Source organism: Dasypus novemcinctus, chromosome 7 (genome assembly GCF_030445035.2).
Source record: "Dasypus novemcinctus isolate mDasNov1 chromosome 7, mDasNov1.1.hap2, whole genome shotgun sequence".
NCBI classification, from domain to species: Eukaryota; Metazoa; Chordata; class Mammalia; order Cingulata; family Dasypodidae; genus Dasypus; species Dasypus novemcinctus.
The window spans coordinates 100,956,523-100,971,608 of record NC_080679.1 but is presented as its reverse complement, the minus strand read 5'-3'; the positions used below and the strand labels follow the sequence as shown (position 1 = coordinate 100,971,608).

Here is a 15,086-nt window from a genome sequence, read left to right as displayed (position 1 = left end):
CCTCGGCGCACGCACGCGGCTCGGGTTTTGCCGGCGCCTTCCTTCGGGGCACCGAGCGAGCCGGCTGATGGGGCCGCGGAGGCAGAGGCGCCGGCTCTGGGAGGCGGGTTAACTTGCACACCTGGCACCTGCTCCGCGGCGAGAGCGCGGGCCGGCGTCCAGAGGGGCGCCGCCGCTCCCTCTCCCCACAGCGGCCGCGGCTGAGCACGCTCCCGCGGGCCGGCCGCGCCGCGGAGAGAGTGGGTGGGCAGGCGAGGGAGGGGAAGGGAGAGGAAGGAGGGAGGGAGGGAGGGAGAGGGCGAGGCGCGTCCCCGCGGCGGGGGCGCGCTCTCGCGCGGGCTGCCGGGATCGCTCGCCGCCGCTGTGGTAATGTCCGCCATGTTGGCCATGGCGCAGGGAGCGGATCGGGCGGGCGAGCGGAGGATCTAGTGTGTGGAAGCGGCTGCGGGCGGCGGGGGGCTGTTTTTGGGCGGGGTGGGCGCCCATGCTGTGGCCGGGGGCAGTGAGGAGGAGGAGGAGGAGCGGGCCGGCCGCGCTGCACTGAGGAAGGAGGTGGAGGAGGCGGCGGGAGTCCTCCCCCCCCTCCCCGCCCGCCCCGCCGCCGCCGCCCGGGCTGTTCCTGTAAGGCGGGGAGACAATGAGTAAACTCTCCTTCCGAGCGCGGGCGCTGGACGCCGCCAAACCGCTGCCCATCTACCGCGGCAAGGACATGCCTGATCTCAACGACTGCGTCTCCATCAACCGGGCTGTGCCCCAGATGCCCACCGGGATGGAGAAGGAGGAGGAATCGGTAGGGACTCGAGTGTTTATTACCCCCCCTTCCCTCCTCCCCCCTCCCCTTTGTCAGTCGGGCCTCGCCATTCACAGAGCGCTTTACGCTCGCTGGAGGGCGCCGCTGCCGCTCCAACGCATGGGACTGTACGCCGGTGGAGTAGCGTAAACTCTCTCGGCCGGCGCAGCGCCCGCCCGCGGCCGCCATGTTGTTGCGTCCCAGTGTTGTGATTAGTTCGCAGCGCCGCTTACGCTGCCGTAAGGGGGCCTTGCCGTAAGCGGCGGCCGGGAATGGCGCAGGGGATGCCCTGGCCGCACTTGGCGTACGGTCTCTGTTTACCTTTTCCACCCCCCTCCCTCCAGCGCGGGGTTAATGAGTGAGGGATCCTTTGGTTAGGAAAGATTTGTTTTCTGCCCACATTTAAATTTGGTTTTGCATTCGGTTCTTTTTGAAATGAGTCATGGAACGTAACGCTCTTTCAAAACAAACACCTTCTTTCTGGCAAGGTAATTTCTCGCTTCGTGCTCCCCCGCCCGAGCTGGTGCAGCGGGATGAGGTGGTGCAGCACTGCGGCGGGGAGGGCGGGGGCAGCGACTCCCGAGCGGGAGGTAGCGTTAGGAGACGCCACGGGCTCGCTTCGCGGCCGCGGCTCCGCCAGCCTGGCCGGGGCTGCGCTCGCTCAGTGCGTAGCGTTAGAAATAGCGAATGATGTTCCGGAGCGGCCGCTGCGTTTTGCCCGCGTGCGGGCCCTGAGAATTGTCAGCGGAGGGTGGTCTTTCAGAAGTTGAGGACCTAGCCCATACAAATTGACACTTGTATATCTGACGAAGTATTGCCTTTCGGCAGAGTTGTTGCTTTGTCCTACCCTTATGGGTTGAATTTTGCATACGGTCGAATTTCATCTGGCTTGACAGTGGTTATGACTCTCGAGTGGTGTTACTTGCGTGCGAAGTTCATAGTAACTGCACCCTCAAGAATTTCTTCAATGAACTTACGGTCCCGCCTTATTGTCAACCCGGGTGTGTGTGGATTGGTTCTCTTGCTATTATGACTGTCAAAAGAAGGCTCCAGGTTTCCGTGATTGGTTTTCTCTTTTGACTATTAATATTGCAGGAAATGCTTTTGTGTCTTTGATTGGCTGCTCGAGTTCTGACCTCATTATGTTACCCTGTTATTACTACTTTCTGCTGTAATTTTATCACGTTTCTCTTTGGTGTTTGATGATTTGACAGGCAACCTTTTCAGTAGAAAATGACTAAAGTAGTTTCAATATGAACGTTCAACATTTAAAAAAATACATGAGAGAAAATTCCAATATTTATGTCTATGATTTAGAGCTGAATGCTACGTGAATGTTTTTATTTTATTTTTAAAAATCTGTTCCCAACTTAGCCCAGTTTTTCACGAAAGATAGTTAAAATAATTGAATTTTCATTATTAACACTTTTAAATAATGCAACTGTGGATCCCACAAAGCTAAATTTCTATTATTGTTATTTTATAGTTTAAGGGTCTAAAAGGAAGATGGATTATGAGTTTAGTATCAGTATTGTGTTTAATTACTTAGATCGATACTTGGGCAAAACTTGAGTCAAAAACCTTTTCCTAGAATGAATAGTTAACCCATGGAAGATATATTGCTTTTGCACACAAAGATTGGCAATATACCTCGTCTTTAGTTTGCCGTGTATGTCCTTATATGTTATCTGAATTTAGGAAGAAAATCTGTAGTTCAGTTATTTTTTCATATTGGTTAAAAATAGGTGCTTAGCGCTAGTCATGATTCTGTACTGTTATCTTTTTCAGTAAAACTTGTGATTTGCAAGTTAAGGCTTGAGTGCCAAAGTTGGATCTTTTCAGAACTCTTCAGATTTACTCCCTCTCCCTGCTTCAACTCCTAAGTTTTAGGGAAGAAGAATTCACATTCTGTTAGAACCAGATTTGAAACCCAGGACTTATTTATGACTCTTTGTTTTGTCCTTTTTGCCTCTTTACTGTTACAAGTGGAGGTTCTTAAAAATCAGAACAACACAAAAACAAACTCTGACAGTTAAGATTTATAGCTAAAGTCTTTTGCCTCCTGCAATGTCCAAAAAATGTTAGTTTTTTAAGTTACATATTTTTAATATCAGTTCATTTCTTAGTGTTATTTACAAAAATTCTGTTATTAAGCACATTGTTCATTTAAAAACAAAATGTTCTGTCTTGATAAACATTTCTAAGCAGCAGTAAAGTATATGAATTTCACAAATGCTTTGTGTTTCACTTGAACTGTGTTTCTACTCGACTTCTAACATCTACATGATCTAGTTACCTCTATAAGTATTTTTTCTCTAAATTACGTAGAACTGTAAAAAAAAGTCTTGGCTTATGGATTTACTGATTGTTGCTTGGTGTTTCTAAACTCCTTTCTTGCTTGACTTGGCAAAATCCTTTGACTTCATTTTGAAGCCTTCATGAATAGCTTCTGTCCCCGCATCCTAATCCCCAATTAAATTAAGGTCTCTTCTCTGTCCAGCTATTGGACTATCAGGTGTTCTTTGGGATTGATAGTATTCTGTCATTGTTGGTTATGCCATTCTTATAGCTCTTTTTTTCTTTCGGACATGTAGGTATCTTCTACTGCTTTTCTTCCCTTTCTTTATTTTCATTGACTTTTGCCTGAGATCTGCCAGCTGGCATCTTCTTATAATTTGGTCTCTGAAGTGATGCTCATGGCACTTGATCTAGGTTAGATTCTGTAAACTTATATTGATTCAGAATATAAGCAATCAGAAAGGTTAGGTGGTCAGATTCTGCCACCTCCCAATTAGTGTTGTATAATGGTAGTTGATGTTTTTAGTATCTTCCATTTGTTGAATATTTCTTCTGCCCCAGATACTGTGTTAAAGACTTTACATGTTATCTCATGTAATCCTTTTTAAAATCAACTTTTTGAGGTAAAATTTATATACAATAAAATATATCCAAATTAGGCATATGTTTTGATGAGTTTTGCCAAATGTAGGCACCCGATGCCACCACAATCAAGATAAGGAATACTTGTAACCTCCCCGAAATTTCCCTTGTGCTTCTTTGCAGTTATTCCCTCTCCATCCCTAGTCCCAAGCATCCATTGACTGACTTTCTTTCATTTTAAATTAGTTTTGCCTTTTTCTAAAATTTCGTATAAATGGAATCATAATATTCTTTTGTGTCTGGCTTCTTCTGTTCAGTGTGATGAATTTGAGACTTACCCCCTTATTGCATCTATCAGTCTCTTTTTATTGCTGAGTAGTAGTCCAGTGAATGGCTATCCTATAATATATCTATGCATTCTTGTTGGACATTTGGATTGTTTCCAGTTTGGGGTTATTTAATTCTCGTGACAGCCTGTGAGATGTTGCACTGCTAGTATTGGTGGGGCTAGAATTAATTTCAAACCTTTGCCTTGAATGTCAGAGTCCATTCAGTCGCATAACCACTGTGCTTCGTTGTGACTTCTTACAGAACCCTGAATTATCTTCTGAACTGTATTAAGTTCACTATAGTTCTAGTGTATCATGTTTTATTTTAATTTGGGAACTTTAAGAAATGATATTGATTTGGGCAGAATGTTAAATTACTAAGAATTGCAGTTTTTTCCATCACTTAACTGTTTCTGATGTTTGTTTTGGCTTTTCTCTCCCTTTTTTTCTTAGCAGTCCATTAATTCTTTTTCTGTCTCAATGGCACCATTATGGTTACCTGAGCATTTATGTTATCTTAAGCATGTAAGAAATTTATGAGAACCATTCCTATTTTACTATTTAGATTTTTTTCCTGCCAGAATGTGATCTTCATAAGGGCAGGGATCTTCGCCTGTTTTCTTCAGCAATGTATTCCAAGTGTCCAGAACTGTGTCTGGCACATATGTTCTTACTAAATGCTTGTTGAGTGCTGAATAAGCTTCTGTTTCTTTTCTACACCCAGTTAGGCTTTTGTGGAACACTAGCTTTCTGTAAAATTCATTTTCAGAATTTGATAAATTCTTCCAGAAATTATTTTTGATTGCTCACTGTGGTAATTTGTATACCTAAATATTAAATATTTTTCTTGGATCAAAGGTCTCTTTAAGTATACCTTTTTTACATGTAGATTTGGCTGTAATATTAGTTTTTATCTTGTGTTAATTAACTCATAAGTGTATATAGATTCGTATAAGGTCATACTGTACATAGATCATTCGTATACAATTCATACTAGAGTGAATCTAAGTGCGCATGAAGCATATGTTTCAGCTTATATTTAAGAAAAAGACTGGCTGATTTAAAGTACCATTTCTACTTTTACAAAGTTATTTGTGGTATTGATACACTTCATGTGTCATAATAGAAAGGTTCTTAGAAGAAAGAAAATATAACTCTGTAAATTGATATTGTAAAAACATTAAAAATTCTTTCAACAAAAGTAAATGTCATGTGCCAGGTATTGTCTAAATTCCAAGCGTTACCTAAATACGCTATGGAAACCTATTGAAAAGGGGTCTGCATTTCCAAAAGTATGTGTAATGCAGTCTGCTAAAGTATTGTTGAGATTTTGACTAAAATACCGACCATGACTTAATGGAACTTAAATGAGTCATTGAGCTCAGAAACATATATCTGGAAAATTAGCAAAACGTACTGGGCAAAGTCAAAAGAGGATTAAAAAAGTTAAATGTCAGTGTCGTTGAGAGGAGTGAAAAAATTGGTACTAGGATATATTGAGAAGGCTACTTGGCGAGATGCAACAGTTTCGACTTTCCTGTTTTGGTTGTATGGGGAAAAGGCAGGCTTTCTAGACATGGTGTGTGTTCAAGCAAATGCATGAGCTCAGGGATATTTAAGCAAGTTCATTGGCTGTTAAGTAGACTAAAAGAAAGTTCATCCGTCTTATATGTTTGTCTACCTTTGCCTCCCCTCCCCCCATAGAAGCATAGAAACTTCCTAAGGGTGGGACTTTGTTCTCTGTTCTATCTTCAGCAACAGAAACTCTTTAGAACAGGGGTTAACTTGTTTTGTTTCGCAGACCCCTTTGCCAGTCAGGTGAAGACTACTGATCCCTCCAGGATGTAGCGGCAGATAGTTTTATGAAACTCAACTAGCATCAGGTCTAACAAGTACTATAATTTTGAAGTATGGATGAACATAAGTGATTTTTCAAGATATGCAACAACTGTAATGTGATATGAAATGAATACTACTGTAATGCATTGCATATATTTATATGTGAAAGAAATGGTAGATTTCAGTTAGAAGTCAGAGAAAATAAAGATAATAAGTTGATTTTTTTTTCAATTCAGGTTCACAGACTTCCTGAAATCTTCCCATGGACCCCCAAGGGCATGTATTCTGAAGCCAGACTGCATGGGTTTGAGCCCTTGGGCAGGTTAAATTCATCTGCCAAATCTCATGGGTTTGTCAGGAAATTAAATAAATAGTAGTATGCTTGGAACTAAGCATTTAATATATATTAACTATTCTTGTTAGGTTTCTCTCAATTCAAAATTACAGTTTCCTGAGATAGAGAATGTGATTGGTCTGGCTCGCATCAGGTGTCTACCTGTAAGCCTACCAGCCAAGAGGTCAGGGGAAGTATACATGTGCTAGTAAGAGCTACTCTCCTGAGAATGGGGCATTGGCCAGAGAGCTGCTCTGAGAGATCTCTCAGAGATCTACTACTGATGGGTGTATAACATCATGATCAAAAGCAGTGACATAAAATTGTTTTAATCTGCGGTTTGTCCCAAGGTGAAGTAGTATACTTAGTGTGTTTTTATAAACCTTACATTTGTAAGATGTTTTAATGAGATTGGAATTTTTTTGTATTAAATTTTTAAATGAAATTGAAATTAGGGAGTAAAAGAAGCCTTAAATCTTTTTTTTAAAGATTTATTTATTTATTTAATTCCCCCCCCCTCCCCTGGTTGTCTGTTCTCTGTGTCTATTTGCTGTGCCTTGTTTCTTTTGTCTGCTTCTGTTGTCATCAGCGGCACGGGACGTGTGGGTGGCGCCATTCCTGGGCAGGCTGCACTTTCGTGCTGGGCAGCTCTCCTTACGGGTGCACTCCTTGCGCGTGGGGCTCCCCTACGCGGGGGACATCCCTGCGTGGCAGGGCACTCCTTGCGCGCATCAGTACTGCACATGGGCCAGCTCCACACAGGTCAAGGAGGCCCGGGGTTTGAACCGCGGACCTCCCATGTGGTAGATGGATGCCCTAACCACTGGGCCAAGTCCGTTTCCCACCTTAAATCTTTTTAAAGAAAAGAAATACTTCACGTTTCTTTATTTTCCAAGTAGCAAAGGATGAGTGTTGTGTGACCTTGAAGAAATTATTTAACCTTCCTGGGCCCTTAGTTTCCTCATTTGTGAAATAGAATTGAACTGAATGAACTTCAAAGTAACTTTGGCTCTAAAAATTGCTAGCATCTGTGAATCCACCTGTCTCCTTACTGGGCATATTATCCAGAATGTTAATCAGATGAAAAGAACTAGCAAATGTGAGACTTAATATTAGGAATATATTAATACATGAGGTTAACTCTTTAATACTAATGAGATGCTGTCAGTTTGGTATAGGGGCCATTTTTGTGAGGATTAATTACACTTATCCACTATCTGATGCTTATTTTTCCTAGAGATAAATGGAACCTTCCAGTCCACTCTATATTTTGGCTGTGATTGTTTCACTATTTTTACTTGCTAATCACTGTAAATTTCCTGAATTTTTATAGTACTTTTAGTCCATGCCACTTGAGTTTATTTTAATTTTAAAATATCTCGTTTTCCATTTGTGTGTGTGTGTGTGTGTGTGTGTTTGAAAGAGAATTGGGGGAGGGGGATGAAGGAGAGAGAAAAGGATGTCTTTCCCAGCCAGACTAAATGCCTTAAGGAAGGTATCTCAGCTTATACTTTGTTTTATTCATCGCCTAAGACAGGCTGGAACCTCCTGAGTTTGTATTACAAGCATTGGCCACGACCCTAACCACTAAGATTGAATTTGGTTGTATTCCTACACATGCAGTTCTGCATCTTCATTTCATTTTAAATAGAGTTGAGATAGAAGAATGATAGTAGGTGCATATGGGGACAGCAGTCAGAAAGGTTGATAGGTAGGAAAAGGTTGTGAAAGAGACCGTGTAAGTAACAGAATGTCTATCGTGATTATTTGATTTTAGCTTGTAGCTGATACTTATTTGCTATTTAAATGGAACAGTGCTTCAAATTTGCCTATCCAGTCATGTAAGACTGTTGCTTCTGGATTAATTCTGTTGTGGAAGATGGCAGTCACTTCAGGATTCTTCCCATTTCCTTATATCTGCCTTTAGGCTTCTTTTTTCCTGTTATCTAGCATTGCTGTGAAGTCAGAGGGTGATGGTAGCCTCTCTGCTAGCTCTCTAACTCATAACCTTTGCTTCCAGGTTTCTTTTCATTGTGAGCAAAGGGACATCAGACTGTTGATTGGGGAGTTGACAAGCAGCACTCAGGTGTACTGCTAACTTGATGAAGTGTTTAGAACTTTGAAATAGTGATTTAGGTTCTAATCCTGGCCTTTGCCACATTCCCTCTGGACAAGGTAAATTATTTAAACTCATTAAGCCCCATTTCATCATCTATTTAATGAGATGTACCTCGAAGGGTTTCTTTAAAGGATTAAATTTTTTTATAAAATGCAGTCTCCAGGCATTATTCTATGATATAATTTCACTTTTTTTCTCTCTCCTTTAACAGTTTTCAAGGATTAACATATCGATAAATATATTTTTCCTCCTTCCTTCTGAATTTCCTGACAGGGGAGTTAATGATCAAATTGATTTTAAAAAATTAAGACCTTGAAAATTAGCAGCCAGAGAACAAAATCTTCAGCTAACCCTCAGGGTAATAATTGGGCCCTGAATAATTGATAGTTAAATATTGTATTTGTTTACCAGAAGTGATTTTTTTTTAATTAGACAGCTTAGTTGGCTGTTGGGGAAAAATAGATTATCTGATGAAAATCTGGTCAGTGGGTGGTATAGACTTCAGGAGAGAATGGAGAGAGAGATTCTAATATACCAGTGAAGTCTTCTGGATGAACACATACGTTTGGAAGCATTGGAAAGCATGATACTGATGAGAGTAGTCATGCCAGGTATTTGATCTTTGAGAGGTATTTCTTGACTGTGACACTGTTGCCACTTAATTTGTAATTGGTTGTATGCAATTGATGCGTGCATAACAAGCAGTTTATTGTATCTGTCTCCTGCTTACTGATTTCTGGTATGATTCCATTTGGGTTAACCCAAAAATGTTCCCTCCCTCAATTTCCAAACCTGATTTGAAAAACATTATCCAGGGCTTTTTAACCTTTCCTGTGCCATGGACCCCTTTGGCTGTCTGATGAAACTCCTCTGATGTTCTGAATGCATAAAATAAAATCAGGTAAACCAATTATATTGAAATATAGTTGTCAAAATGTTAAAACTTAGTAGTATATGTGCTTCTTTATTGATGCATTGAAAAACAAGATCTAGAGTTGGATTTATCTTAAACTTTGAAGTAGTGATGCGTGTAGACAATATTTTGACAACTGCAACCACTGAAATATGGTATGTGAAGATCTATGATTTTTCTTGATGATATAGTCACAGGAATTGCTAGTACTACTGTGGTCTGTTGCCTACTTTAGTAATTGAAGGAAATATTAAATGTAAGTTAGAAAGGAGTGAAATTAAAGAAATAAAACTTTTCTGACCCACATTCATAAAATCCTGAATTCTTTCCATGGATGTTTTGAGGGTCTATAACTCCGGTTTAAGAAACTCTCAAGACAGTTTCTGTAGCCCAAATGGCAATCTAATTCTTTTGTCATCCTTGTCTCATGTATATAGGCAGGCTTCAGATTTTATTCCCACCTCTGTAAAAGATGCTGCTATAAACAGAATGATATTATTTTGACATTTAAGGCTTTTATACTAACTTTAACTGGAAAAGTAATTGATCCACATAATTTAAAGATGAAAATTTAACATCACAAAAGGATGTACATGAAAAGTAAGTGCCCTTCTTTCCCCAAATCTGCAGACCCTCTGCGGAGGCAACTATTGGGCACAACTTTTGTGTATGTTTCCTAGAAAATTTCTGGACAAATGCTTTTTAGTTGGTTAAGTGGGCAAACATTTCTCTTGTACTAATTTTACAAGTGAATAGTAGGTGACCTTAAAGTTACTTTCTTAATCTGCCATCATAAAGTGAGAATATAAAACTTAAATGCCTTGTTTTTAAAATAGCTATGGGAATTAGCTAGTTGTAGTTTTCTGTTGGGTTGCTTGGAGTTTTGATATCAGACATTTAACCTGTCATTCCCATATGAGAATTTGTTTGTCTCTAAAGCCTTGCATTGTGCCTCAGATTTTTGTTTATATTCCTATATATCAAAAATGTTAAAGTCAGATTACTGACTTCTTTGTGTTTTCTCTCTCTTTTTAAAATGTGACAGAAGAGCAACAGTAGGGTACCCCTTTGAAGAAGGCTATCTTATTTCAGGTATATTGGCAAGCCACATTTTCCATAAAGGCTACATTCTCATACTTTCACTGTAGCTGTTTTTGATGGTTATTCATTTATTAAATAGATCCATGAACACAGGGATCTTGTCTGTATCACTTTTGTATCCCCCATCATCTGGTACAGTGAATGGCTTGTGGTAGCTGCTCATTAAATATTTGCTGACTGGATGAACGTCACTTCTTATGTGCTTTAGACAGGAAAGGAATAAGATGTGGTTCCTGTCTTCAAGCAGCTTATATACAGTAGGAGTGAAAAGAATTCTATACATGTAACTCAATATGAGATTTAATGTGTTATGTGGAAGATAAAAATGATATTTTGGAAATTTGGATCTACCAAATGATTTGAACCAGAGTATATGTAAATTCATGTAATAGCTGGTCAAGTATAATTTATTATTATATTAATTTTTACAAATTAATCTTGAAATGATTTCTGTATGTCAGGATACCATGAGGTATTTAAGACATATATTGTTCCTTCCTTACAAGGAAGCTTGTGATATCCAGTAGAGTTGTTTGAGGATTGAAACAATTTTTGTAGTTATCTAGGTTCACCTGTTAGAACAGAAAATGTCCAATTGTAAACAATACCTATTAAAAGACTTCCAAGGAAAAGAAATGTATAAGTTAGAAGAGGCAGTGCTGCTTATATGTTATACAAGTAATGGCAGGATTTAATTATTTTGGTTTAAAGTACAGGGGCCACTTTCCATAAAGAAAGTCCTTAGAGGAGGATTGTCTTCAGTCATTAGCAGTTATTTTACACCTTTATTTGAAACAACTCAGCCCCCTTAGCACAATTATCAGGACTTACAAAATGTTCCCAAAAGAAATGCTGAAGGATTTAGGACAGTGATTCTCAAACTTTGGCCTGCATAGGAATCACCAGGAAGGCTTGTTAAGACAAATCATTGAGTCCCACTCTTGGTGTGTTTGATTCAGTAGGTCTGGAATCAGGCCTGAGAATTTGCGTTTTTAACAAGCTCTTCATTGATCCTGATTCAGCCTGTGTAGGGTCGCCCACTTTAAGAACCACACTTTAGGAAGTAGTATAGTGGATTGACCACACATCAAAATAACTGGAATGCATTTATAAAATCCATGTGTAGGCTTTGCCTTAAATCTAACCACCAAATCACAGTTTATGAACAATTTTGATTCAGGTAGCATAAAGGAGTTGGTGTATATGTCCATGATCCATGTCTGTCTACCTTACCATCTTACCATTCTTTTCAGGGATTTTCTTGTGCTTTAATTCATTGACATTCAAACTTTATTTGATTCTTACTTATTGTGTGTATGTGTAACAGAAACAACGTACACTTTGATACCCACACATACCTACATCCATACACATGCTTATGTATTATCCTTCTCAGTTTTATTTTATTAAAAATAATTCTCATCATGAGCTGCTAAATTGATTTCATGGTTCATAAATGGTTCAAACCATACTTTGAAAGACAATACAGGGAAGCAGACTTGGCCCAATGGATAGGGAGTCTGCATACCACATGGGAGGTCCCGGGCCTCCTTGACTCGTGTGTGGAGCTGGCCCATGCACAGTGCTGATGTGCGCAAGGAGTGCCGTGCCATGCAGGGGTGTCCCCCGCATAGGGGAGCCCCACGTGCAAGGAGTGCGCCCCATAAGGAGAGCCACCCAGCGTGAGAGAAAGTGCAGCTTGCCCAGGAATGGTGTTGCACACATGGAGAGCTGACACAAGATGACGCAACAAAAAGAGACACAGATTCCTGGTGTGTCTGATAAGGATAGAAGTGGTCACAGAAGAACACAGAGCAAATGGACACAGAGAGCAGACAACTGGGGGCGGAGGGGAGAGAAATAAAAAAAATCTTTAAAAAAAAGATAATTAACTCAACAAACATGAATTATGTTATATTTGCTATTTATGCAGTATAAATAGTAAATGATATTAAACTATATATCTAAATTTCCTTCATGCTAGTGTATATAAGGGTTTAATCTTGATGGGAAGTTAGAATTTTGAAGGATACTTTATCAAGTATGTAGTTATAAAAGATCATAACTATAGGATGGAGTGTGGGAGCAGTACATGGTATTGGTCATGGCAGAAGACTAGGTATAAAACTAGTTAGCACCAGGACTGTAATTTCTGTGTGTTTTCAGCAAATTTTTGACAGAGCAAGAGCAATTTGGATGTCTTGTGGATTAAGGAATTTTTGTTATGCTTCCATTTTACCTCAGGGTTCCTTAACTGAAGTCATGGTACGTAGAGAAACTTAGTGGGGTCTGTGAACTTCCCCACAATTTTATCTGTATATTCACTACCCCTCAAAAATTATCCAATTTTTAATGGAATAAGTGAGCTAGAGGAAGTTAAGAATCTCATTTTAGTGATGAGCACTTTAGCAGATCACTTTTTTATTGTTAATCTTCATTACATATGAATCACAAAATTCTAAAATTTTGGAATTTAAAGCTTTAGACTCTAATTTACAATGTTATGATATGCAGGATTCTACTTACTGATTTGTAGAACTTTTTACATGGAAACACATCACTGAAAAACACGAATATATAGAATATAAGGAAGAGTATTTAAGTGCTAAAATAAATAAATTTAGATATCACTTGCTTGTATTGCATTGGAATTATATTTAGAAACAGCAGCATAATTAGAAGTTGCCTAACTCCTTGTTCCCTTTATTAATTTTTAGGACTTTAAGCCAGCATAAGGAAAGTGCCTATTCTAAAGGGTGCTGACAATAGTGAGATGGTTATTTTCTCTTTAACTTGGAGAAACAAAACCCCACAACTTTCAACTTGTTTCAGTATGGTTTTGTAAATAATACACCTTCCCTTCCCATTATATCAGGACTATATGTTTATTTGTAAAAATTCAGAATATTCAGTAAAAATATAAAGACAAAAACACAGATCATTCCCAGTCTTACCTCTCTGAGATATCCAGAGAGATGGGTAAGTATACGTCCTTCCATGCTTTTTTCTGTATATTTTTATAAGTATAGGAATATATGTGTGTGCATGTGTGTGTGTATAACATTTGTTTTTAACCTGTGAACTTGCGTGTGTGTGTTGAGGTGTATCAAGTTTGTTTTTAACCTATTCCTTTCAGATTGAAAAATCTGAGTAAAGAACCTGTTTGGTCCAGCTTCAGTCATCTTGTCAAATATTGGACTAGTCCTGTTCATAGTAGCCAGCTTGCATATGGATCATTGATCTAAAGTGGAGTTTGGAAGGAAAGAAGGGTGGTTCCTCAAACCAAGAGAATTTAAACCATAGATGTGGTCACTGGAGAAATTCTTGTGGGTTGGACATTAATCCTAATTTGTTAATACTGTAATTGGTTGATAGTCTATTGTATGTATTTAAATATAATAATCAGTCCCCTATTGGTGAATATTGATATGTAATCAAATTTTTCTTAAAAACTGCCTCAGGGTTTTGAGTTAAAGAGGTTTACCCCTTTCCTAGGTTACTGATTTCTTCAGGTTTTCTTCTAGAACTCATGTGATTTGTTCTATTATATTTTGTTTCATAGATCTTTTTTTTTTTCCCTCCAAATGAATATCCAAGTACCATTTTTCAAATGTCATTTTTTCTTCCTGGTTTGAGATGTACCTTCATCATATTTAAATTTCCTTAGGCATTTGGGCTTATTTCTTATTTTCTGTTTTGTTTCATTGACCTCCAGTTTGGTTTTGTGCAAAAATTTTTTTACTGTTTTAATCATTAATCATTTTATTTTATAATTTTGTCTTTTATTTTTAAAACTTTCTGTTTTTAAATAATTTCAAACTTTATTATATAGATAAAAATCTCCACATAGACAACTCCGACATATCCCCACCCTTCCAGATAATCACACCCACCAATTTTAACATTTTGCCTTCACTCCCTCCGTCCCATCCATCCATTCATCCATTTTCTGACATAATTTATTATTACTTTTAATATCTGGTGTGGCTAATCCCTTCCCACCCCCATTCTCATTTTCCCCATATTACTCTGATTATTAGTGCTTATTTTTCCATATATACTTTATAATATTTTGTCTAGCTTCAAAAAAGTTGGTATTTTTATTGGTATTCATCTTTTCTTTGTAAATTAACTTACAGAGAATTGACATCTTTATGATGACTTCCTATACAAGAAAATGGTTCTTCTTTTCATTTGTCAAAGTCTTCTTATATATCCTTCAGTAGTGTTTTTCTTATATTGGTTTTGCGTATTTTATGTTAAGCTTATTCCCGGGAATTTATTTGGTTGCTATTGTAAATGGCATCTCCTCCACTAAACCTTTATAACTGGTCATTGCTTATATTCAAGAGAGCTATTGATTTCTTATGTTAATTTTATATCCTGTTACTTTACTAAGTTCCTTATTGTTTGCTCTAGATTTTGCATTGATTCTTTTGAGTTATTGAGATAGATACTTATAACCTAATATAGTTTTACCTCTGCTTTTCCAAATGGTATGCCTCTAATTGCATTTCTCTATCTAATTATGTTGGCTTATGCTTCTAGTTCCATGTTAAATGGTGGTGGTGATATTGAGCATTTTTGTTTTGTTTCTAACTTGAATGCAAATGCCTCTAGTGTTTCTCCATTAAATTAGGTAGTTTTTTTGTACTAATATAGGTATATAGAAAATAAATAATGTACATATACAATAGTATAGTACACATATATGTAATATATTAATATATGCATATGTATTGTATTAGGGTTCTCTAGGGAAACAGAATCAACAAGAGATA

The 15,086-nt window shown here is 38.6% G+C and overlaps 1 protein-coding gene across 2 annotated transcripts in view; it reads left to right on the top strand.

Annotated features, from left to right (window-relative positions):
- Positions 1-286: 286 nt before the first annotated feature.
- Positions 287-15,086, top strand: part of EPC2 (enhancer of polycomb homolog 2) — a 164,993-nt gene continuing 150,193 nt past the window's right edge. The window contains exon 1 of one of the 2 annotated variants that reach the window (XM_004462233.5): positions 287-790. In XM_004462233.5, coding sequence (XP_004462290.2) covers positions 638-790 — 153 coding nt within the window. In that variant the 5' untranslated portion in view covers positions 287-637. The remainder of the gene's footprint in view (positions 791-15,086) is intronic. The other variant, XM_071216440.1, reaches the window with a different exon arrangement.